Raw genomic sequence first — 25,116 nt, 5'->3', positions numbered from 1 at the left:
CATTTTATGGGCACATTATTTTAGCCATAGGCCTGCAGCTTGTGCCCTTTAGACTAGAAAGTAATTAATGTTATTGTTTTAGCAGAATCTTCATTTTGCGGAGATGTTTTTATTTGTTTATCTGCTGTTCGGTCTGCCTAGAAATTGTTTTAGTTTTTTTAGCATGGCATTTTCACTCGATGCTTTGTTCTAGGCTATACACAATAATGTTGTTGGTAAAAAGCAGAACATCATATTCCCTGTCATTCCATGGAAACATATGTGTTTTTTTGTTAGGCCAGTTTCCTTAGAACACCATATATTTTATTACAAAAACACCTTCCTGCCCCCTAACATTCAAGGAAATTCCACCCCGAAGTTGCCACTGCATGTCATTCACTTCAGGCTATACACAATAATGTTGTTGGTAAAAAGCAGAACATCATATTCCCTGTCATTCCATGGAAACATATGTGTTTTTTTGTTAGGCCAGTTTTCTTAGAACACCCTATATTTTATTAGAAAAACACCTTCCTGCCCCCTAACATTCAAGGAAATTCCAGCCAGAAGTTGCTACTGCATGTCATTCACTTCATTGAGCTGTCTGCTTAGGCTAGACATCTTTTCCACCTACATGGGGGAAGAGGCTTAGTAAACCAACAGCCCGCTTTTTATCCAAAATGCAGCCGATTCAATAAAACATATTGAACCAATTCCTGCTTCTATTTGTCTTTGCATGTGTGAGACGACCGAAAGAAAAGGGCAAGATCTGTTACACCATGATTTTTCTAAGAAATCAGAATGTCATGCACATAGCTGCCATAAATCACCTATAATCTTGGGTACTGGTGAGGAACTGCTAGCTGGCCGGAAGGGCTAGGCTGACAGTTGCCACATGGGGTGCAATTGGACTCAGTTCCCCCCAATCCAGTTGTGATGCCACCCAAATCCAGCACTGTCACTATTATAATGAGAGCCAACATGACCTCATGACCCACTGAAATCCAAAGGGATAGTGGCCTGAGGGGACAGCAGACAACTATGTTTGTGAATGGTTTTAAATTAAGCAACTTTTGTAAAGCAGCACTTTTGCCTTAAAGAAAAAAAATGAAAACAAAAAAGTAAAGTTTTGCAAACATTGTTTATGAGCAGGCAGTGCTGTGTGAGACCACCGCCTAATCTTAAAAATGTTTTTGTCAACCTTCACCTCAATAGAAATATATTTAATAAAAAACATTCACAAAGGGAAAGGGGTCTCTTGGGGATACCTACATGTTTGGGAATGAGATACCACTACTTTTGAGTAGTTGGTAAAGTATTAATGTTTTAAGAATGGATTTTGGTTGCAAAACATTAATATGTATTATATTATCTCTATTTGGAAGGGACACCCTCAACACTCACCTTTCAAATACCGTAACCAATATGTATTCGTAAACCAAAGTTGTGGTTCAGTAACATGTTGCTGAATCACAATTTGTTTTTGGTACATACCAAAAGGCCATTTTGTTCTCGCGAATGATACGATTTTGAGAATCTGACCCCTGCAGACTACTAAAAGCCCTAGTACATTTGGCCCTAAATGGCTCCATACATATGGCCCTCTGTATGGGTGCTCCTGCAGGATCAGTAATTCCAGCAGCCAGAATTGCTCCTAAATGGGGCTTATATGTGCAAAATGAATGCAGTTCTTAGAAACCACATTAACAGATTTAGAAAATTGTGCCATTTCATGTTTTTTAACTGCATTAGTCTTTCTAGTAAAATATATTTTTTTCATATATATTGGAAACCTTCTGTCACACATTGCATAAAAACTGGATTGATAGGTTTCCTTTCCTACATTTTCTGCAACACTCATACAGATGTCTGTGTGCGTTTTAATTGCTTGGATAAGTCTGACAATGTTCTTCAATAGCATAGTCCCTTAAGAAGGGCCTTGATCGAGTTATATGTATTTCTAAAATAATAATGTAGACAGCACTCTTTCAACCTTAGTGTGTGCTCCTGAAGAGATTTCCAATGCAGCAAAGAAATCCGTACAAAAATGTATACCATACATAATGAGCAAATATTGTATCTCTTGGGGGTTGGCTGATGAGTTTGGAAAGCCAAATCCACAAATGGTATTTATAAGCTATATTTATGTACAATGGGTGTGGCTATAAGTTTATTTGCATATTCAATAGGTACAGTAAAAATGAAACGTTGCGTTCCCTGATGACCACCACTGACTATCAATTATTTATGTTGTGTATGTTTCCAACAAGGATTTATTTTAATGACTGCTTTTATCAGGGGTCACGTTTTCACAACGACAAACAAACAAACCATAAATAAAACTCATAAATAAATAAACTGACCACTGCAAAGTCACGGCAATCTTATGTGTGGGAACAAACTATAGCTTCTTACGTGCATTCCATTACAGATATTGGACGTACTGAATGAAGATACGAAGACCGTAGACATACAATAGCATAATATCCCAGCAATGTAAAATGTGTTTTTTCATGTCACACAGAGTTCAGAAGTTTCGTCATTTTAAAAGTATATCAAAATGTTCAACTCAGCTTTTCGTGATCAGCTGCCAAAGTCATTAAAACTTTCAAAGAATCCATTGTGAGGTGAAGGTTGATCAAGAGATAAGATACCAATACATTTGGGGACTTCTATTTCAAAGTAAATGTTTATTTACTCATCAAGCAATAAATTGTGTACAAAGAATATGTAGGTACTGGAGTCTTCCCAAACTACTCTGAACTTCATGTTGGCCCAAGATGGAGCTTGGACAGATTCCAAAATTGAATTTGTTCAAAGAAAGAAATTTCCATGCTAAGCAGTCAAATAAATGGAACGCCCTTGCCCTCCCATCATGGAGGACAGCTGCGGCCCGTCATTTGGGGCTGAGAGGCCACACCCCCCCACACTTTTTGCCCCTCAAGAAGAGTGTCTGTCAGTCTGAGCAGACACTCTTCATTTTCAGGTCAGGCACAACTATCCCTGGTGAACAGATGTGCTCCACAGTGGCCCTGTAATGGTGTAATTGTATTTGATTGTAATCGATCTAAGGGTGTAAATTAAAATTTTGCAGGAATTATTTTATTCTTATTAAGGAAACTTACTTTATTGTGTCTATTCACCTACTTTTGCATGATACCCCCAGAAATGCCCACAATCTTTCACCGTCAAGCAACATCCCCAAGTACCACGCCAGAGTTTTAAGATCCACCAAACCTTGAATCAGGAGTGGGATTTTATAGTTGGAAGTGGGTTATTTTGCATGCCATGTTCACCTAAGGAGCAGAAAATTATTTTTGAATTGGGCTCTCAAAACAAATAGAGGCAAGGATGGCGATGCCACAAACAGTGCAAACGAGTCATCTAGTAAATATAAACAAAGTATTAGTGACTATGCGTCCTCGCCTGTTCTGAATAACTAATCAAGCAGTCATCAAACAACAGCACCACACAATTTTAAATGCAACACGTTTGTTTACTGCAAGATGTATTTGAGTATGTTTCAATACTAGTGCAAGTCCAAGGGCTGTTTCACACAATCCAAGCTCTTAAAGTGTTAATTTATGACATATAAAGTGAGCACTAGCTGCACTAAGTTAAGACACAGTGCCTGATTTTTATATAATAGCAGAGAGGCTACTTTGCCTTAACAGTGATGGAGTTCCTGTTCTGCAATATAGTGGTCTGCCTGCCAAATTTAAGTGTGAGAGGTCCCTAACTTGGCCACACTACCCTGTCTCTGTCGTGATGAATCTTCGCCGACAGGTCTTGGGAGTAAGGGCCATTGGAGAAATGGCTATTAGTCAGCCTGCCCAGTTTGGATGGCCAGATGCCTAGTCACTTTTTACTGTTTCGGACTGTCAGGTAAAGCCTGGGGGTAAGGAACAATATAAACATTAGAATGCTCCCCCCACCGCCCATAGTAGAAGACTCCCATTGAGAATGGAGCATTGCTTTTTTTCCCCAAAAAGTAAGTCCTGGTACAGGATTTTCTTTTTGATAAGAAAATAAATACTGATTGCTACAGGGCTGCATTTTTCCGACACAGCCCCAAAGCAAATAGTAAAATGCATTGGCAGGAACTGCCGCAATGGTGGTTCATTCCGGTGTCTTTATAAAAGACTGCATGCTTGGCAGCCATTTATAAATTAGGTGGGTGACCTCTCCACTATGGGGACGGAGTTGTTTACTCCACCCCCATGGCAGAGCCAAGGGTCACTGCCAGGATGTAAGTCAGACCCACAGTCTCTGCCACAGTTTTGGATGAACTAATGCCTCAAATAGTTGAATAAGTGGTGGTACACTAGTTTACCAGCATAGACAGTGGTAAATGGTAACTTGATACAAGAACTTTAAAGGCATGTGCTGCTTTTGGTTGGAAATGTAACACACAGAGCAACATAGCAACACAATTAAAAATAACATATCACAATATAGTAAAAACAGAATGCAACACAACAAACTCACATTACAATAATACAGTACAAAAAAAACGCATCAACATCACAACAAAACTCCACAAAACAAATGTGCTCTCATGTTTTATTGCATTTCACCATCTCCAGCAACCTGCTTTTAAAATGCAATCGTAAGTTGTAATACAGTAGGAAACGTTGTTTGTATCCAGAACTGATGTAACGTATTGCTAAGTTTGTGGGATCTGGCCCATTGTGTCTGCTGTATCATTGGGATAACTGATGCCTAAAACACTAGAACACCTCGAATAGAGCTATTGTACTACTTTAGACAGCGATAAATAGTTGTCATCTTTTCTGACAGATCTAGAGAAAACAGAACATAACACAAAACAAAAACAGCAACATGAGATAATTAAACCATTACAGGGCACAATCCAACATAACAGTCAAAGCAGAATGCAACACAACATCCCGCATACAATAATGCAGCCCACAAACACAGCAAAACAAAAACCAACAGAATACATCACCACAACTACAAATGCCAGGCAACAAATATACAAAAACTTTCCTGTCACAGATAACCACATCCAGAATACTGCTTTCATAATATGATGGTAAAAACCGGCTGCACTAAGTTCTGCATTAACTTGTCAAAAGGGACACGAAAGAGTGCCACTAAAAATGTTGTGTGATCCATCCCTAAATGTCAAACCTGCATAACAATATTCCCAACAGGCAAGCCAACTTTGAATCCCCTAACTAGGCAAAGTAACTGTCAACAAGCCACGCCGCTGACCTCTTTCCTTTCTGGAACCTAATGCCACCGGCTCCACCTTACCTGTATTCATCCATAACAAGACACACATGCTAAAGCAGGAGTCATAACGTGAGCTCATTTAAGAAATCTGCCAATACACTCAAACATAATGTCTGTGTACTGGTGGTTCGGCATCTCTGGGGACTTCATTAGGCCTACCGAAGGCCTCGTTTATGCTCAGTGTTAAAAAGCAAAGTATAGTTGGTCGGAGCCCTCGGGGACCCAACAAGTAACGAGAATGATGTCAAATTATCAGAGGAGATAATTACCTTGCACTCCCTGCGCATACAAAGGAGGACAGGCTCCTTACTCCAGTGCGGAAGCTCTGGGAGGTGTGGTTGTTGGCCAGAGAGAGAGACATGTCTAATGGGACTGCCTTTGCGAAACCTAGCTACCTATGACTTGTATCAGATCCACAGTAATGTAATGTTTACTGAACAGATTGCTTTCCTATGCGCTGACTCTGAAATGCTTTCTAATTACTTATGAAGCAAAGATGTTTGAAAACATGGAATAAACAAAAGGAACTAGGGTGTTATGTACTAATATTTGGTCGCAAGATACTGGTCCAAATTTGCGGTCAGTATTTGAGTGACCAGTAAACAAAAATTAAGAACCGGTCTATCTACTAATCGTAAGCATCCAAATTCTAGTGGGTCGAAATCTGACTTATCTTATGCATATTAATAAGGTAGGTCGGCAATTCTGACTCACAGAGGTGGTGGTCTCCTGGGGTCAGCAGACCACCATGCCTGTATTTACTTTTCAATAGAGTAACCATTTTTTATTTTAAACGCAGTTCATGTTCCTTAAAGAAAAAACAGGATGCATTGAAAAACAATTGAAGGTTTCACAAACTTTTTTTAAATGTAACCAGTGCTCCCAAGGACCTCGCCTACTCCTAAAAATGTTTTTTTCGACATTCACAAAAGGGAAGGGATCCCTTGGGACCCTTTCCCTTTTGTGAATTGGTTACCACTACCTTTCTGTAGTCAGTAACATATTAATGTTTTGCGACCAGATTTTGCTCTCCTACCAAAATGAATGGGTTTTTGGACAGGAAACCCTAAACACCAAATAATAATTTGGTATGGTAATCTAAACCTTTTGTAAATTATTTAATGGGCTTAGTACACTTCAAAACGTTTCAGTTTTAGCAAACCCTCTGATTTACTGAACTCTAAAACCCTTTGTTCATCTGGTCCCTAACTTTTTGCACCTTTCTTTCTCTTTTGTACGATCCCATAGTAGAAAGTTAATATGACCTTGCAGCACAAACATATTTGTTTAGATTTGCCCTCTTTTTGGGGGATTCTATCGTAGATAGACGCTTGTTCATACTCTTCACGATGTATTCCTGAGGATGTGCATGAATCTCAAATCATCAGATAGGACAGATGCACGGGAAGATCAACAAGACTACATTTCCAATTTTTTTAAGTAGAGTTTTGCAAAATTAGCCTTAGAGGATAATAGGTGAAACACGAGATACTGCACTTACAACATAGCTGCAGGAAACTGTAGGTTTGAGAAATTGATATTTAGAAACTAATCTTTGGTTTCAGGCCTACTTGGGGCAGAAATATTAGTTGATGAAAGATCTCATAAATCAAAAGTGAGAGGCAGATTGCTTTTTGCTCAATTGAATAATGAGAGAGTTCAGTGGGTTGAGGTCCAACATAAGAGATGCGTACGTAACTTCAATTCATAGATTCAAATGCACACAAGGTGAAATTTTGGTTCTTAATACTGCTAATGTTATAGTTGTTATTATTATCATTATTAATATTACATTTTTTAGTAAACTGTAAGGCATTTCAATAACCGAAGTAGGACTCTAACAGCAAAGGTCGCAAACATATCTTGCAGGGAATTGTAGGGAATTAACTTAGGTAAGGTGACTCCAATTTACCAGTACATCAGAAAAATGCATCTCTTGCAGGTACAATGAGTGTGTTGAAGCTATAATAGACAACAGGATATACAAATTCCAAAGGTAGAAAGGGTTCAGAATTTATAACACTCACAGATTTAGGATTTCACAAATATATGAATTAACATAATACTAAAACATAACAGAAACAAAAGTGAAATATTTAAACAATATATTTATTTGCATGTTCCACTTTGATTGTGATGATCTTTGTCCTAAATGTTAGATTTGCCCAAAATGATCCAAACTCACAACTCTTGCCTACTCTCAATGACCCAAAACATACTTGTGACCATCAAAAAATGTCCTACATTGCAGTGCAAAGCATGCAACATTTTGCAAAAACCTTCATCGCTTGTTTTCACTGTTCCAGAGAAAGAAGGAGTGACTGAACCCTAAGGCAGCCTCAACTTATCTTTTCTTTTATTAGCTGAACACCCACAGTTAAGATATCATGAGTGACCCATCTTACTCGCATGTATTTTCTGAGGAGGGTGGGGTGATTTGTGGTTCTTGCGGGTGAGTCCAAGTGTCCCATTTCTCTAGTCTTGACTTCCTGCTGTTATTCATTGATAAATTGTAAGGTACCTTTCTCTTTCCAGGATCTCAAATGGTGTAAATAGCCACATGGAGACCTTGAAGGTCAGTGGATGTTTTTTTTTTCCCTAGGAGCTTCCCTCTACCAAAACGACCCCTCCTTCTGTGCAACACTGCTTTTAATATCATGCTATAATTACTCCTCTTTGTCCTCTGGTGATTTTTGTTTAATTCAATGTCCACTTCTGTTGGAAGACAGACTCTGTGGTCGATCAATAGGGATCACCAGTGATAATAGTTGCTACTCCTGGCTTGTCCACTGGTAGCCCTGCACTGCTGTTGCTGCTCCTATCTCGATGGTTGTGAAGGCAGCTGGAGCAGTAGAAAGTAAACATGGCCCATGGGGGAAGTATGACGGGAGACGCTTTTGCTTTTGACGGATTCCCCCTCCTTGCTGTGGATTCCTTGTGCCATTTTGAGGCTCGTGGGGCTATTTCTGCAATACCGTGCTCTCAGGCAAGTGAGAGGGAGCAGTGGTATGCAATTGTTGACTGTGCTGGTTTGAAACCTGCAGCCGCACGGGCCTCCGGATGGCGTGTCCATGACCGAGGAAAGTCTTTGGAAGGTCTCAGGCATACTGCAGATGGCTGTCCCCTAACTAACTTCTAGAGGTGTGGCTTTACCAGTGCTGGTGTGCTGGTGTGCTGGTGTGCAGCATCAGAGGGGCGACTGATTACTGATAAAGAATGTATTGCCGCAGAAGGTAGTGAGTGCGCCTTTGCTTCTTTTCTGTCTTTGCCTCTGTGCCACTCCCCGCCCTGCATGTTGGCATCTCTGTTTTTCGTTCACTCCCAGGGACCCTCACAAGCACTCTCTTTTGATATAGACATAGGGGCATTATGAACATTAGAATCCAGCCTTTGCTTCTTTTATTTTAAGGCAAGCGTGGACTCTTTCTAGTGATACCTCCACAGTGTTTGGGGGCAATATAAAAATTTTTCTTCCCAACAAGCCCTACTGTGAGGAAAAAAGTTCAGGGGTCACGCAGCCTTAAATCCCCCATAGACTTGCACAGTAAATCGACATACGCCAAGGTTAAGGTACTCGCTGTCATTGGAAGTGAGAGGAATTGTGCTGAGAGGGCTGAGTGGCCGCGCAAAAGGATGGCAGAGCAAATTACACAACTTTCTGGGAATAATGAGACAACAGCCCCTGGTAGTGCCCTCTCTGTCAAGAGTTCCGGTTGATGGAGATATCGGAGGCTTCCAAGCAGACCTCTCAGGGACCTACACAGGTATTCCAGGTGTTAGCCCTCCTAGGATTGAGAACTGTGTAACTGAAGTGAATGCACTTGGTTCACCGACATGTCTTTCTTAAGGCAGCCTCACGGGCAATCAGATGTGTGTGCCCCAATATCCCATCTTCAAAAGACATTTACCCCATGAACAACAGGCGGAAAATGCAAATGTTTCTTTTCCTCTCAAAGCTGGATGCTGTGGTTGATAATGGCAAGTCTATGTCAGCAACGCAAGCTCCTTTATTACGTCAATTGTGTGTGATCTCTGCAGGTTTGCATTACCAGAAGTCTCTGGGTCTACACCCAAATGTCTTCTCTCAACTCTCCGGCAGTGTTCACAGTAATCAAGCCAAACTTTGAGAATCTTGGTAACTTCAGTGCCTCAATATGCACCCTCCTTAATCAGCTGTTGGCAGAGGTTCAAGGAATGAGAGCAGTTTATAAAGAGATGGCTGAGAAAAAAGAGAGGAGGCTGGATTCGATAGACAAAGGTCTTCAGATACTGAACACCAGATGTTCTGGGGCCGAGCAGAGGATATCTAAACTGAAGGTCATTCAGTAGTCACACTCTGTGTCTACTAACAGGCTCCTTAAAGATATTCAGCAAGGGAAGGAGAAGGTAGAGGATTTCAAGAATAGATGTAGGCAATTCAATCTTAGGCTTGTTAGGTTTCCTGAAACGTTTGGTCAGAGCCATTCTCTGCCTGATGAGATAACTAAGCTGTTGTCAAAATATGTCTTATCAGATTCACGTTCAGATCTCTCCATTGCAAGAGCCCATGCAGTTCCCCCTGCAGCCTCCAGGGATGCTGCTAGACCACAAACTATCTTGGTCATTTTCTAATATTTCAGAGTACAGGAAGAGATACTAAAAAGAGCCATTCAGTTGAAAACTATAAAAGTGAGAGAAACATCCAGCGGGTGCTGGGAACATTGAGGGCTAATGGTACTCAAGTATAGCTGTTGCATACCCCTAAAATGAAGGTTTTGTGGGGAGGGAAGTTCTATATGTTTTCTAACCGAATCAAGGTAGAGGATTTTCTGCTTCACATGAAAAGGAATTCCAAGAAGTACATTTTTTACAAATAGGACGTGCTTTAGGCTTGTTTAGGTGCATGAAGAAACATACCACAGATTTTTTGGTTGCTCAGTTCCTGGCTGCTGGGTGCTGAGCGGTTAGGTGGGGTCAGGGTGCATAAGGTGGTGGTGGTGGTGGTGGGGGTGGGGGAGCTGGGTAGGGTGTTTGGAGTCTGGTGCAGGGGGAATCACTGTAAGGGGCAAGATTTGCTTGGACACAACAGATGTACATTGTGTGAGATCACTAGCAGGGCCAATTGATCTTCAGTGCATTATGAAAGAAAGGTTTACATATGGATAGTATGGGTACAGATTTTATCATAGTTTGCCATGATGTGAATGGATTAAACAATGGATGGAAGAGGGATGCACTCTTTTTGAGTTTGCAGGAGTTTCCTCCTTCTGTTATTCTAAAACAAGAAAGGCACCTGATTCAGGGGAAGAAAGGTAATAAATTACAGTATCCCTTGGTCGGTCTATGTTTCTTTTCATCCGCAGATTCCACTCATAGAGGGACAGCGTGGTGATTAGTCATAGAGCCCAGGTTAGTTGCTTGCTCCCCCCCCCCATAAGGGATGCGGGTGGTTTTGGAGTTATAGTTCCCATGGTAATTTCAAATGTCAGGTATAATATTGTGTCCTTTTATTGTCTGATTAATGATAACATCAAGCCACTTCAGTCACTGTTATGGAAGCTATGCAATTTCCCCAGGATCCCTATCATAGGTGGTGATTTAACTACCTCAAATATCTCTTCTCAGTATCATGCAGGGATTTTCAGACTAATCTGTGATTGTCCTAAAATGTTCAACATTCCATTCGAAGGCAACTAGGAGATGGGTTATGGATAAGACCCTGTTCAGGCAGGAATCTTATGTCCAGTCCCTGGCAACAGAGATCGAACACTTTTTTTCAATTAATGCCTATACAGTGGAGGGTGCCACAGTTTGGGAGGCCTTTAGGGCTACAATTTGGGGTTCTATAATTTCTAATTTGGCTTTCCAGAGAAAGAAGAATAAAGAAAAACAGGATAGTTTGAAAAGGGTGGCCGATGAGGCATATCATAAAGCTTTGGCAGAGCAGTCTGCAAGTTCCCTGCCATCCTGGCAGGATAAGAAAGAAGCTCTGAAGGAATTTTTCCAGAGTAAGGAGGTTCTCAAAAGTTGGGTCAGCAACTGCTGGGTGTACGAAGAGGGTGAGAAATTGATAATTTCTTATTCTGGATGGCAAAGGAATAAACTATTCATAATTTAATTACCAGTATAAATGTTACGGAAACGGGAGAGATAGGAAGAGACAATGCAAAGATAGGGCAAGATTTTTTAAGTTATTATGACTCTCTTTACAAGGGGAACATTGGAAGATGGAGTTCGACCCTTGCAGATAAGTTTTTATATGAAATGTACCTTTCAGGACTGAGTAGTGAGGCTGCAGCCCTTTTGCTACATCCAGTCTGCCCAGTGGAGGTTAAAAGGGCTATAAGATAGCTACCTGGGACGAAGGCCCACGGCAAAGATGGTATTGGGGCAGAGTTTTTCAAGTGCTTTTGCACTTTATTAGCAACCCTCTTCTTTGATTTGTTTAATTCAATCGTGGCTGGGGGCCCAGTCCCATCCACCTTTAAGAAAGCAGTCTTCAGAAACTTTTTAAAGAAGGGAAAAGATGAGACAGCTACATTTCCTAGAGGCCTATAACTTTTAAATATGCATTATAGGCTTTCATACACATTCTATCCAATTGTGTTAATGTTGAGCTGGGGCCATTTATTCATTCTGACCAAAACAGCTTCATTAAAAGCTCCAGCCTGAGAACCAATACTTATTACTTGGTCAAATTTATTGACTTGGTCACCACTGACAACATCCCTGCTGCTGTAATTTTACTGGATACAGAAATGGCGTTCAATCTTGTGAGCTGGGATTTCTTGTTTAATATCTTGGAGAAGTTAAATTCCCCAACTCACAAGGTCAATAGGCAGACTATGAGAATACCTCAGCTGAAATAATAATAAACAACTCGCGCTTGGATGGTGTTCCCAAGCAGGGGAACCTGTCTGGGCTGTCCCCTATCCCCAACCTTATTCACCCAGTTAATAGAGTTCCTAGCTCAATATATTCAGTCACATAATGGTATCGGCTCCCCTCTCCCAGGTGCTGCTAAAATAAAATTATATGTGGACGACATTGCTTTGGATTTGCTTCCAGAAAAGTAGACTATTGAGAAAGCATTGCAAGTGATCCAGAGGTATACGAGCCTAGGGGACTATAAAACCAGTGAATCTAAGACTGAGCCCTTGTAGTTCAATACCTCTACAGAGGTTTTACTTTTCGATGGCAGGTGCAATTACAATGATCATCCCATAAGATATATTGGGATATATTACTCAGATTCCATTTTAGGTAGCTATCATTTGAGTTTTGTCCCACTCCTAACCAAAATCCATTTTCTTTTTGCCCTCTGGAAATCCCTCCCTAATTCTATGAGATGTCACTCATAAAGAAGTCTATCCTTCCTCTTATAATATTTCTCTTAATAAATGTCCCATGTAGATTAGAAGCACGGTTCTTTTACAACTTGGAGAGTAGTTTTTCAACATCCATATGGGGTTAGAAATCCCCCAGGGTTAGTTTAAAAATTCTCCTGCTGCCTAGGACCGAAGGTGGTTTGTCACTTCCCTGTCTCTGGAGCTATTACACCGCATCTATTGAAGCACACCTACGCTGCTTTGCCATGAAGGGGTCTCAGTTCAACAACTTTTTTATTATATATATGCTTGACCGTTGTGATATAGCTAGTTTGTTGAGAGCTATCCATGAGCACAAAATGCCAAAGAAAGTGAGGTATAAGACCCTGTCATATATTTTTGCTGCGTAGTGACCATTTTTTCGCCAATTTATAATACCTGAGACTCATGTTGAAACCCCTTGATGTGCTGTTCCCATCTCACACCTGTCTCTCGCCGCCCACTTTTAGGAAGTATTCAAAGATCCATATTTCTAGAATTGGATGCTTCCTGAATCAGGACAGAATAAAGTCAGTGGTAGAGATCTGCTCTGGGAATAACTTGCAGGAAATCTCCTTTAGCTTTTCTCATAGCAAATGGTCTCCGTTCTTAATAGCCTCTCTCTGTATGAGGTCTACAGTTCAGCTCGGTTGGTCGGGAAACTGTTCAGACCTGAAACAGTGAACAATTCTCTGGGCTTCTGACACAGGGAACTTGGGCTTGATAGCTCCTCAGTCACCTCTAACATTCAGGCTCGATGGAAGAAGCATATGGAGATAGAGACTGACGAGGAGACTTGATTGAAGTACTTTGAGTATGGGTTCATGTTGATGCGGGGGCAAACTTTCACCAAATTATGTTTTTGGATGCCTGGATGGTTTATCACACTCCAGAATAGTTTATCAAAATGTTCCGCTCCTCCATCAGAACATGTTCCTGATGTAAGGGAGTGGGAGACTAGGGGCACATGTTTATGATTTGTGAGACAATCTCTGAATTTTGGTCTCAGATTATTGAGCATATTCCTTTTAAGATTGGTCATGAAGTTAAACCTTCAGCTAGTAATGTCTTGTTCAACTACCCCAAAGAAATATTAGTATTTCACGCTCGAAAATAATTTCCAACGCTACAAGATCTGGGGTTCTTCAGGCATTGACATAGACTTAGTTTAACATCTCAGGGTCTTTCTTTATGGGATGTTTGGTTTTGCATTGTCACTTTACTTAGGGGCTTTTATTGAGTTAATACTTTGCCTGTCGGATCGTAATAGTACTGTATCAGCACAGTTACTTTATTTTTGAACATTTGGTTAGATGGAAAGGGGGTTGCACTGTATTTATTCTTCGCACTGTCACTTTATATCATTGATCATTCGGTGTGGCAAGGCCACGCCTGCATGGCTGCCCGCTATCTTCTATAGGTGTTTGATTGTTCATAGCTCTACTGTAGTGTGCTGTTTACCTCGTTTTTTTGCACTACATGCCGCTGTAATGGGTTTGGTTAGCCACTGTCATGTTTTTTTTATTATTGGCAGTTTGTTTTAGCTGCTGTCAACGGCTTCATATTTATGCCATAGGCAGAGATTGTGGGAACGTGAATTGTATTTTCTGTTACTCTTATGAATTAGTCTAAATTACTAATTAATTTACCTGATGATGAGATGTGGTATTATATTAATTATATTTACTATTTAAGACAGAGGGGGCTGGTTGTGCGGGGGTATTTTTTCTTTGTACTGTATTCCGAGCAATAAATACAAATAAAAAAAATGAACGAGAGTAAACACGGCTGCAGGATTCATGTGTTCAAGATTCTGGGGCTGATTCTAATTCTGGCGGGCGGCGGAGGCCGCCCGCCAGAATTCCGCCCCCATAATACCGCTCCGCGGTCAGAAGACCGCGGAGGGTATTATGAGTTTTTCCCTGGGCTGGCGGGCGGTCTCCAAAAGACCGCCCGCCAGCCCAGGGAAAAACTCCCTTCCCACGAGGATGCCGGCTCGTAATCGAGCCGGCGGAGTGGGAAGGTGCGACGGGTGCAGTAGCACCCGTCGCGTATTTCAGTGTCTGCAAGGCAGACACTGAAATACCTTGCGGGGCCCTCTTACGGGGGCCCCTGCCGTGCCCATGCCATTGGCATGGGCACGGCAGGGGCCCCCAGGGGCCCCGCGACCCCCCTACCGCCATCCTGTTCATGGCGGCTTTCCCGCCATGAACAGGATGGCGGTAGGGGGGGTCAGAATCCTCATGGCTGCGGAGCGCGCTCCGCAGCCATGGAGGATTCAAACGAGCAGCGGAAAGTCGGCGGGAGACCGCTGACTTTCCGCTTCTGACCGCGGCTGAACCGCCGCGGTCAGAATGCTCGTTGGAGCACCGCAAGCCTGTTGGCGGTGCTCCCGTGGTCGGTGGCCCTGGCGGCCACCGGCCGCCAGGGTCAGAATGACCCCCTCTGTCATTTCAGTTCTTGCTGTTCCTCTGACCTCTGAGCAAAAAAACAGTAGGAAGTTTTGAGGAAAATATGTTACAACAAGTCAATCGTGTGATTTCATCAGGAGTTCAAAGCATACAAGATGTCACTTCCACAACCCCTGGCATTTTTGGGAATGACGCCCATGACAGGCCTATCCATTGACTACATTTTCTATGAATAACGTCCCTACATTCCTTCGAAAGCCACTTTGATAAGTCCTATCTCATAACACACTTAGGGCCTGATTCTAACTTTGGAGGACGGTGTTAAACCGTCCCAAAAGTGGCGGATATACCACCTACCGTATTACGAGTCCATTATATCCTATGGAACTCGTAATACGGTAGGTGGTATATCCGCCACTTTTGGGACGGTTTAACACCGTCCTCCAAAGTTAGAATCAGGCCCTTACTCCGTAAAGCAGCTATGTGTATATAACTTTTGAGTCACATATCTTTTGTTGCAATTAATACAAATTTGAGAAACTGCACATCTCTTCACAAAATTTCTGGCGTTTATCCTGCATTCATGGTTAAAGAAACATGGGCCCTCATTCTGACCTTGGCGGTCTTTTCGCAAGACCGCCGAGTTACCGCCGCGGTAAAGACCGCCGACCGCGGCGGTGTGCCGCTGCGCGTATTCCGACCGCTGGGAGCGTTCCGCCGGAATACCGCCAGCAGCCACACTGGCGGTCGGCGGGAAAGTGGAGACTGGTCAACCTCCACCGCCACGCCAGCAGAACACCGCCCCCAGAATTACGACCCACATTTCTGTGTGGCGGTCTTCTGTTGGCGGTCTTCTGTTGGCGGTCACGTCCCTATGGCTCCCGTCGCCTCCCGGAGGACCAACGCACAAGGTAAGTTGATCGTCCGTGAGGGGAGGGGGTGGGGGGGTGTTGTGTGATGTGTGCGTGCATGGGGGTGTGCGTGTGAGTGTGTAGAGGGGGTGTGTGAGTGCGTGCATGCGGGCGGGGAGTGCTGCTGTGCCTATGGGCAATGTGTGTAGTTCGGCGGGTGCGCATGTCGGCATGTATGTGTGCGGGTATGTGTCTCCGTTGTGTATGTGTGTGTGTAGGGGGTGTGTATATGTGCATGTTGGGGGTGTGTGCATGTCGGGGTGCGTGTATGTGCATGTCGGGGTGGGGGTGGGGAGGGGTTTCGTACCACCTCTGGGGGGTGGCAGGGGGGTGGAGGGTGTGGGGGGAGGACTCCGGGGGGCAGTGGGGGGTGGGGGAGACCCCTATCAGTGCCAGGGAAGGAATTCCCTGGCCCCGATAGTGCCTACCGCCATGGTTCGCATGGCGGTTCCCGAACGCCAGAAACCGCGGCGGTAAGCAGGGTCATGATACCGTTGGCGGTCTTGGGTCGACCGCCGGACCGGAGTGCGCAGACTCCAGCCCGTCGGTCATGACCGCCGTGGCTGTCGGAGTGGGGAAGTGGCGGTCGGTCGCGGCAGTGACCGCCGCGGTCAGAATGCCATTTTTAATACCGCCGGTCTGTTCGCGGTCCGACCGCCGCCTCTCCGCCGACCGCCAAGGTCAGAATGAGGGCCATGGTCAGACCAGAGCCATCCATGGTTATTATTATCTTGTGTTGATGAAAGTACTTTATAACCCACTTCTGCAATTTCTAAGCACTATAGATAACAAATGTTATTATTACTCAATTTCATGTCAATCAATTTACCAACCTCAGAAGATCAGGCCTTCCCAAGATTTAGAAAAATTGACCTTCAAATTGTGGTTTGTTATAGCACCAAGCGCTCATCCTGCTAGCTACAAAGAAAGTACAGCTAACTGTGGTTTATCAATACGTTTTCTAATTTCCATGTAATCATGTTTTTACATTTTCATATTTATGTTCCTTATTTCTTTTGATCTCATTGTATCCATATTTTTCCACATTTAATTTGAGTTTCACCAAAAATTAAAGTTGTAGTTATTTTTTCCATATTAATTTATACAGAATATGAACACTCACGCTTGGACATCTGTAGAGTTTTTGTGCTAACATAGCTATGTTAAAAACAATACATTTTATCATACCCCTTTAGTTACGCTCACATCACAATGGGATCCCTGATGAAAGAGTGACATTCGCTTCCTCGATCCGGGGATTTTGGAGAGTCTGAGGAGGTAGCAAATGAAGGTGCATCCTCAGGACTGAATGGAATCCGCCACCTTCTGCTATAAGCTGTGTGGAGGTAAGTGCTTCCCCTGGCAGACTTCAGAGAGATAATTCAGCATGACTCTTCTTAACCTTGTGAAGACTGCTGATTATTTTAGATAAGAACTGGGCGCTGAGAAGATCCTGCTTTGGGTTCTGGGGGTGAGGTTGGTTGCATGAAGTAGAAGGTGGTTTGATTTGGTGATGGGAGTGCGTTTGCTGCTATGCTTTAGTAGGTTCAGTGCTTTGAATGAGTACTGTCAGGTCCTGAGTACCTTTGCTTCTTTATTTTGAGAACTGAAGTACCTAGACATCTCAACAGAGGTGCAATACAATTAATATGAGAGTACCAGCACGTCTCAGGAGCAAGTACGTGCTCTAATATGGGGTACCTGCACTTCTGTTTTTCCATATTAAGCACTGGGTTAGTAGGTCGGAATAGAATGCAAGTTAGGAGAATTACACTGATTTAAGAATAAAATTGGCGGCTCATTTGAAAGACGTTGGACCCCTGTATTACTATTATTTTGTTTTTACAAATTAAGCACGGTGTAGTGATGGGTGTACCTGCAGGAGACAGCGTCGAAAACACTGCAGACATTTCATAGGAAGCTAGATAATAAATGAGCAGGCCAAACTCAAGGTCAATTAAGGAGGATGTAACATCCCTTCCGTCAGGAAGTCACTGCATCCTTTTCTGTGTCTGACTGACATATCGCCTTTTATTTTTCGCACACAAGTTGAATATGTTTCTGTTTTCACACTTTTGTGTTGTTTCCAAGCGTTTTTGTGTTAAGACGAGCCTTACTGTGACACAGGAACTGCAAACAAGGGCCTTCAGCACAACAATCCGAGGTTAGAAATGTGGGAGACACCACATCTTCCACCATGTTTTCATCTGTTGTATAGTGCCGCCAAAGCTGTTTCGGAGAGCAGTAAAAGCAATATGCTGATGGGTGACCAGATTTTGAAAATAAAAAGGGACATTCCACAAAAATAGAAGAAAGACTACTTTTTTATATAATCACACAACGAGGTACTATCAAATGCATTTTTTAAGCCCAGTATCTTACTTGTTTTAATTAAATTGCTTTCTGATAGGAGCTGCTAATTCGTCCCGCTTCAGAACACATAAAACATGTCTCCGGCTGTTTTCAATCACCCCTCTGAAAACTGGGACATGATCCAAATTTCCTGAAACCTGGCGGGTCAGCTGGTGAAAAACCGGACTGTCCCTGCAAATCATGGATGCCTCGTCACCCCATCCCTGGCAGTTAAGGGATTTAGGGACAGATATACTAAAAAGTGGTGCAGCACGGTGCTGTGCCAAAACTGACAATGCTGCGCTGTGTCACTTTAGAAAAGCAGGGATGTGCTGTATTTATTAGAATACAACGCACCTCTGTGTTCCCCTCTGCGATATTGCTAAATTGAGCCGTCTAGCGCCAACGCAGTCATACTTGCAATATCGTGCAAGGATGTCTGCGTTGAGGGGTTTGATTGTTTATGTGTGGTAAGGTGTCCGTTCCTGCACATAAACAATCACTAATAGTCATTTGGCACTTCTGTGTGTGCTGCAGAATGCAGCACACACAGAGTGCCAACACGTCATTGTCAAATGGTTATTTATATGCAGGAAGTGACACCTTCCCGCACATAAACAATCATTTCTGTCATTTTGCTCTTTCTGTGTGTTCTGCAGAATGCAGCACACATAGAAAAAGCAAAAAACGAGGAGGAAATAAGTATTCCTCCTCGTTGCGCCTTGCTAACGCCATCCATGGGATGGTGTTAGATTTTGGCGCTGACTCAGGTTTACCAAAACACATAAATCTGGGGCAGCGTCAAAATGCAATGGGTGTTGCTGTGGCACAGCAACACCCACTGCAGGCTCCTTCCACACAAAGGGCTGCATGTGAAAGGGCCGTATTTACAAGGTGGCTTTAAGCCACAAAAAGTGGCTTAATGCGACTGTTGCATCTGGCCCTTTTTGCAGGGTCATCCCCAATCTCAGCCACCTTGTAATTACGGAGCAGGACATAGCTCCGGTGGCACTAGGGGCTCATAAATATGCCCCTTACTTTGTATGCAGAGGTGCACCTTCTGAAAGGGCAGAATGCTGTAGCTCACAGAGAAATTAGTTAATGGCTGAAGTGAGCTGACCCACTGCCCCAAGATGTATGCTGTCGTAGATTAATACAAATGTGACCAACACAAAAAATAAACCAATTATTGAAGAGAGATGGCTGAAAGACCCTTTAAATAAACATGTTATACACATATTTTTTGTAAAATCAAAGGATCTTGAATAACGCCAGACCTAAAGAGTGTCACCGAGCACTAGTTGCATTATATACCTGAGAGTGTCTTCATGGCCTCTAAAACCCGAGGCAGAGAGGGCTATGCCACTCGGTTCAGATGGCTCCCCTGGGCACACTTAACTGGCATGTATGATATGTCTATTGCAATGGAAACACCAAACTTGTAGTTTCGCTTTTCAATCTTATACGTGCACTACTAAAAGCTGAGTTTTGTGACGGCATAATGTTTGGTTCCTGAAATGGAAAGAGCGAAGTAGTGGTACTCACTGCTCTTCCTGCAGACTGAGAACTACTTTTGATTTCCCCATTTATAGTAAAGCACTCCTGCAGAGAGTGCTGGACCGCTCCCCTGAAGGTACTTAACAGCTACTGTAAAGTATCATAACGGTTTCTAGTTTTGCAAACTGATTCCACCACAAGAAGTGCATCTCTGCCGTGTGGATACTGCCAGGCTGAAATGAATGCACCCCTGCAGGGCAGTGTGGGCACTATCCCACTGACTATGTTGCACCCCTGCAGGAAAATGTGGGAATTGGCAATCTGACTGTATGAGCACTTCCAAACTGAATGCACTGCACCACCACTAAAAAGTGTGAGCATTCTCCCATGAGGTACAATGCACCCCGCAGAGAAGTGTGCACACTTCCCCAAAGAATGTATTACATCCCTGCTGAAAAGATTCAATCAAATGTAACCCTGCAGGCAAATGCGGCACCTTCACCACCGTCTGTATTACATCCTGCAGTGAACTGTGGGAGCTACAATCTGAATATATTGAACCCACGCTAATAGGTGTGCCCCCTCCCAAGTCAGTTGACTAAACTGAGTCTCATTATATTGCATCCATGCTGAGAAATTTCAATCCAATACAACCCTGCAGATACGTGTGGGCACTTCCACACTGAGTGCACTGCACCATCACCAAGAAGTACGGACAGTCTCATGTTCAATGCAACACACCCTGCAGAGAATTGTGGACACTCTCCTTTTCAATGTGACACACCCTGCAGATACGTGTGGCCACTTCCACACTGAGTGCACTGCACCATCACCAAGAAGTACGGACAGTCTCCCGTTCAATGCAACACACCCTGGAGAAGTGTGGGTGCTTCCCCTCTGAATGTATTACACCCTTTCACAGGGAAGTGTAGGCACTATCCTTAGGTTTTATTGCAACCCAGCTAAGAAGTGTTCCATCCCAATGAATGTATTGCACCCATGCCAAATAGTACAATCCATTGCACAATGCTGAGAAGTGTGGCACTCTATTGTTGAAAGTATTGCGCTACTCCTGAGTAGTATGGGATTGCCCCAACTGAATGTACTTTACCCCTACTGAAAAAGTGTGGCCATTCCTTCCGGCAGTACTTCACCACACTTCTGCTGAGAGGCGTTAACATGCTCACTTTAAAGAGGCCATTCAGTGTAGAGAAAAAAACTGTTCTCTTTGCCCAGTCTGGCATCTCTAACAACAACCAATAATACACGTTCTAGAATGTTTATTTGTTTTTACTGTATGGCTTTCATACAAAGCCTTGCTCGTTTCCATCAGTTTCTGAATCTGGTAACTCATTGTTAGAATGTAGCGACAATTGATAAAACTAGTTATGTGTTGCTCCCCTGTTACTCCTACCGCAGCTGAAAGCAGGGGCAAATGATTTAGAGGGCCACACATAACATAAAATTATAAAAGTTGCACCCAGTCGAAAAATATTTTGATACATATTTTTTGTTGCTGGTGAAACCTCTGTTCTCCCCTTCAGTGTTATCATTCTCCGAATGAGTCACTTCCAGGAGCTGTTTATGTTTTGATAGATGCAAATCTAACTCACTGTGTTGTTGATATTTTGGCCAAATGTTCTGTAAATCACGATACAAGTAACAGTGACACTCACATTGTAACCCACATGTTAACTTCTATTCAGTATGTGGTATTAATGAGTATGTATTCCTTTGAATATAATTTTTAATAATACATTTATAATGGTGGCTTTCTAACCATCTTAGAGACGGTATCTTGTTTGTACATCTAAAACCTCCAAAAATAAAAATACAACAAATAAAAAATACAATGCTTACTGTAAATATTATTGTAACAGTGTTGCTGGCATAGCGTTTTCTTGCAGTTGCTGCTGCTGACAAAGTAGAGCATACCGTATATTACACAATAAAGCTGGAGCTCTGCTTCAATGATAGTACAGGAAAAAGCAAACCCTTCACACCTTCTGACTTTAACATTAATTCAACAAATATGCGTCGGCGGAATGTGTTTACAAATTAGTAACAGTAACCCGCCTGTACTATTCAGCATCCCAGGTGTGTGTCCTACAACCATTATTCAAACATAGACACTGCATGATGTAATATGTTTCTATTAGTGCCCCATAAGACGCTTCTGCTGTGTATAAACGACATACATAACGTGTTACTCTCCCCCAGTATACCGGAAGTCAATTGAAGTGACCACAGAGGCAATCAGGGGTGAGTTGATTTTGCCACAAGGATGTGAACTTATGACCTGAAGATCACAGCAAATGTCAGCAATGGCTGTTTAAGTCACATTGCTTAATTTAGTACTATAGCACACTGCCGAGGGCTATGGCGCTTGTTAAAGGCCCTGGATCTAAGTTTAAGGCCCAAGTCACAGGCCCCATAACAAGGGCAAAGCCCTTTAACTGGTGTAGACCCAGGCAGAAGGGCTGTAAGGATATTAGAACATTATATCCACTGGGGGTAGAATGTTCTAAAGTATGCACTTGCACATAATTTAGGGTTTCCAGCGGTTGCAGCTGCAACCCCTGGCTCACCTATTGTGACCCTTGCACTGCCTTTGCAATCCCTGGCCTCAGAGGTAGCAAAGCTCATCCTTATGGGTGTCGGTTCGGTTCCACTCTTTGTTTTCTGACATTTTGTATTACACTAATAGTGAATAATATTACACCATTTATTAATGGTGTAATAAAACCTGGAGTGTAATTAGCAGGAACATAACCTCCCTTGGCAGCAGGGGGGGGGGGGGGGGGGGGAGGGAAAGGGGGCCTGGGTAAGTAAAAAACAGTTTTTAAATGTATATTGCTTGTGTACTTCCGGGTGAGACTGTGTGTGTAAGTGTGCATTTGTGGGTATGTGTAAGCATGAATGTGCGAGTGAAAGTCAAAGAGCGTCCGAGGTCACTTCTGCTATCCCTGTCATTTTGGAACTGACCTCCACGAATAAGCAGAGTGAAATAGAAGACAAGCATTAAAATCTTGGAGAAGGCCTGCACCAGCCTTTCAGGTCCCCAAAGGCACTTCAGAGTCTTCAAGAGAATACTCACTAGTCCAGTTTTCTAACAACCAATATATACTTCCAGGGAAAACCAGATCCACCATTTCTTTGCCTCCTCTAACGATTTTATGTAATCTCCAACTGCTGTCTTTGCTTTAGAAAACGGTCACTTCATGCCTGTGGCAGATGTGTTTGCAATCTGTTTATGAAGCACCCCCTACGCCCTCTTCTGAGCTGGTTCCAATGAGCCGCCAAATGTTTTACCCCCTTCAAAGACCTCGGGCCAGACTTTCACGAGCTTTTCTAGAGCACGCGCTAGTCAACAATTGAGCCCACAGCGCGTGCGCGAGTGAAAAGGTAAGTAAACATCAGGATGGCGCAGCATCCTCTAAAGCAGGCTGCGCCTGCGGAATGACCCTACAACGAGACGAGGTCTCTGCTGGCACTTCGTCTAGGCAGGAGGACAGAAAGCTGCAGGAAGTTCATCAGAGGCAACCTGTCAGCATGTGGGTGCCTCGCGCGCAGCAGAAGAGGCGGACGGAATACAACGTGCACTCCCAGCAAACGCAGCGCTTGCTTTCTGCACTAGACGCCAAGCGCTTTTTTTCTGTAGAGTCCCAACAGGAGGAGGACATTAGCTATTTCTGAAAGTGTGAATGGTTGAGACAACGAGGCAAACTGCGGGACCACCTGTTGCCAGACCTTCCCCTGCACCTGACACTGCAATGCCGAGGAAATCTGTCATAATCGTTAGGACGGGCGCCAGAGAATTACCGCGTTCATCACCAGAATACACGGGCAGATGGGCAATGAGAGCATCCTAGAGCGTAGAAGGGCCGCAGTGTTAAAGGCGGAGTGAAGCACGTTAAAGCATTTTAACTTGGGAGATAATTTGCGCATAATACCTCACTACGTAAGAGTGTATCTGTATAATAGCCGGGCATTAATTTCAGTGCTTGGGACTGGAAAGGTGTTGAATTAACTATGATTTATCCATGTACAGTATTAAAATTTCACTGGTGCACAGTATACCATGGTTGCTATTTACTGCGTTTACATTTTGTCTTTCTGACGCGTATTTCCTGATCACAAAGTAGAAGTTAGTTTGTTGAATGTATTAAATTCGCATTGTAATGAGCTGCGATTTCAATGAAACGATTCCCAAGACACGTTTAACACATACTTGATTTGTTCTCACGCCCACCAAATGTGTGCATTGTTCATTACAATGCAATATAATTATTTTATGGAAATAGTTCAAACATCAACTGTATCAACGACGGTGTTTATCGTTTAATAATTTACATCCTCGTGCCACAACCACGGCAATCTTCAGCAACCACTATTCCAAACAAACTCAGCCTCATCTTTTCCCTTCCCCAATGGTTTCTATTCATGTTTATAAAGCCCTAGCTCTCGACTCGGAGCGCTTTCAGATGTCTGCAAAATACAGTAAGAACATAACACGGAACGGATCAAGAAATGAAAGAGGGCAGGCAGCTGGAACATGGTTGCTGTAGTAACAACACGCAGACACATTATTATCACACGGGCAGCCCGGCAATCAGGATTCTACGGCAGGTCATCTGCAGTGGAATTTGCAAACGAACCCCTATGCCCACCTACGCTACTTTGCCATAAAAAAGAAGCTCAAGAAATGAGAGGTTGCACTTTTCCGGGCACGTACCTCAACCATTAAACAAGACATTTAACCATAGTGGCAGCAGCTCTGTGTCCTCGGAATGCCGTGAAATCTCGGAAAGGGGTCGGTGCATCAAGAAAAGCTGCAATATCCATCCACTGAATCAAGATCCGGGGGTGGTAGCAAAGGGTCAATGAGTTTAGAAAACAAAGTCAGTGGCAAGAAGGGATGACTCTGGTGGGTAGAGGTGTGTGCGGTGGGCGGACTCATCCACCTCCTTCTCTGCAGGCAGTCTGTCAGCAGTAGGTGCTGAGATGCTGCGGATGCTGTGGTTATTGCTGCAGGAGGCCGGCGCTGCTGCTGTTGCTGCGGCTCGGCTGACAGCCACTGCAGCCGGCAGGGGGCGGCCGCCCAGGTCCCTCCTCTAGCTCCGCCCCGTTCCCACAGTGACGTCAGTGCAGCCGCGGTCTCCTTGGCGCGCGCTGCATGGGTTGGAGCGAGGCGTCGCTGGGAGCAGGGAACCTGGGCGGAGACCGCCGCTGCTGCCTGTGCACCCCGGGGCCAGTGACCGGGCATGAATTACAGAGTTGTAGCGGCTACCTGGAGATGGTCGTATCCGTAGGAAGAAAAAAGAGGGAAGGGAGGGAGAAAGCTGGAATGAAAACACCCGT

The 25,116-nt window shown here is 43.5% G+C and overlaps 1 protein-coding gene across 1 annotated transcript in view; it reads right to left on the bottom strand.

The window, feature by feature from the left end:
• PDE7B (phosphodiesterase 7B) overlaps window positions 1-24,834 on the bottom strand; it is an 891,171-nt gene extending 866,337 nt beyond the window's left edge. The window contains exon 1 of the mRNA XM_069235207.1: window positions 24,491-24,834. Coding sequence (XP_069091308.1) covers window positions 24,491-24,511 — 21 coding nt within the window. The 5' untranslated portion in view covers window positions 24,512-24,834. The remainder of the gene's footprint in view (window positions 1-24,490) is intronic.
• Between the last annotated feature and the right edge of the window lie 282 nt (window positions 24,835-25,116).

This window comes from Pleurodeles waltl, chromosome 5 (genome assembly GCF_031143425.1).
Source record: "Pleurodeles waltl isolate 20211129_DDA chromosome 5, aPleWal1.hap1.20221129, whole genome shotgun sequence".
Classification (NCBI taxonomy): Eukaryota; Metazoa; Chordata; class Amphibia; order Caudata; family Salamandridae; genus Pleurodeles; species Pleurodeles waltl.
The sequence above is the reverse complement of the archived record's forward strand: the minus strand, read 5'-3'. Positions and strand labels throughout refer to the sequence as shown.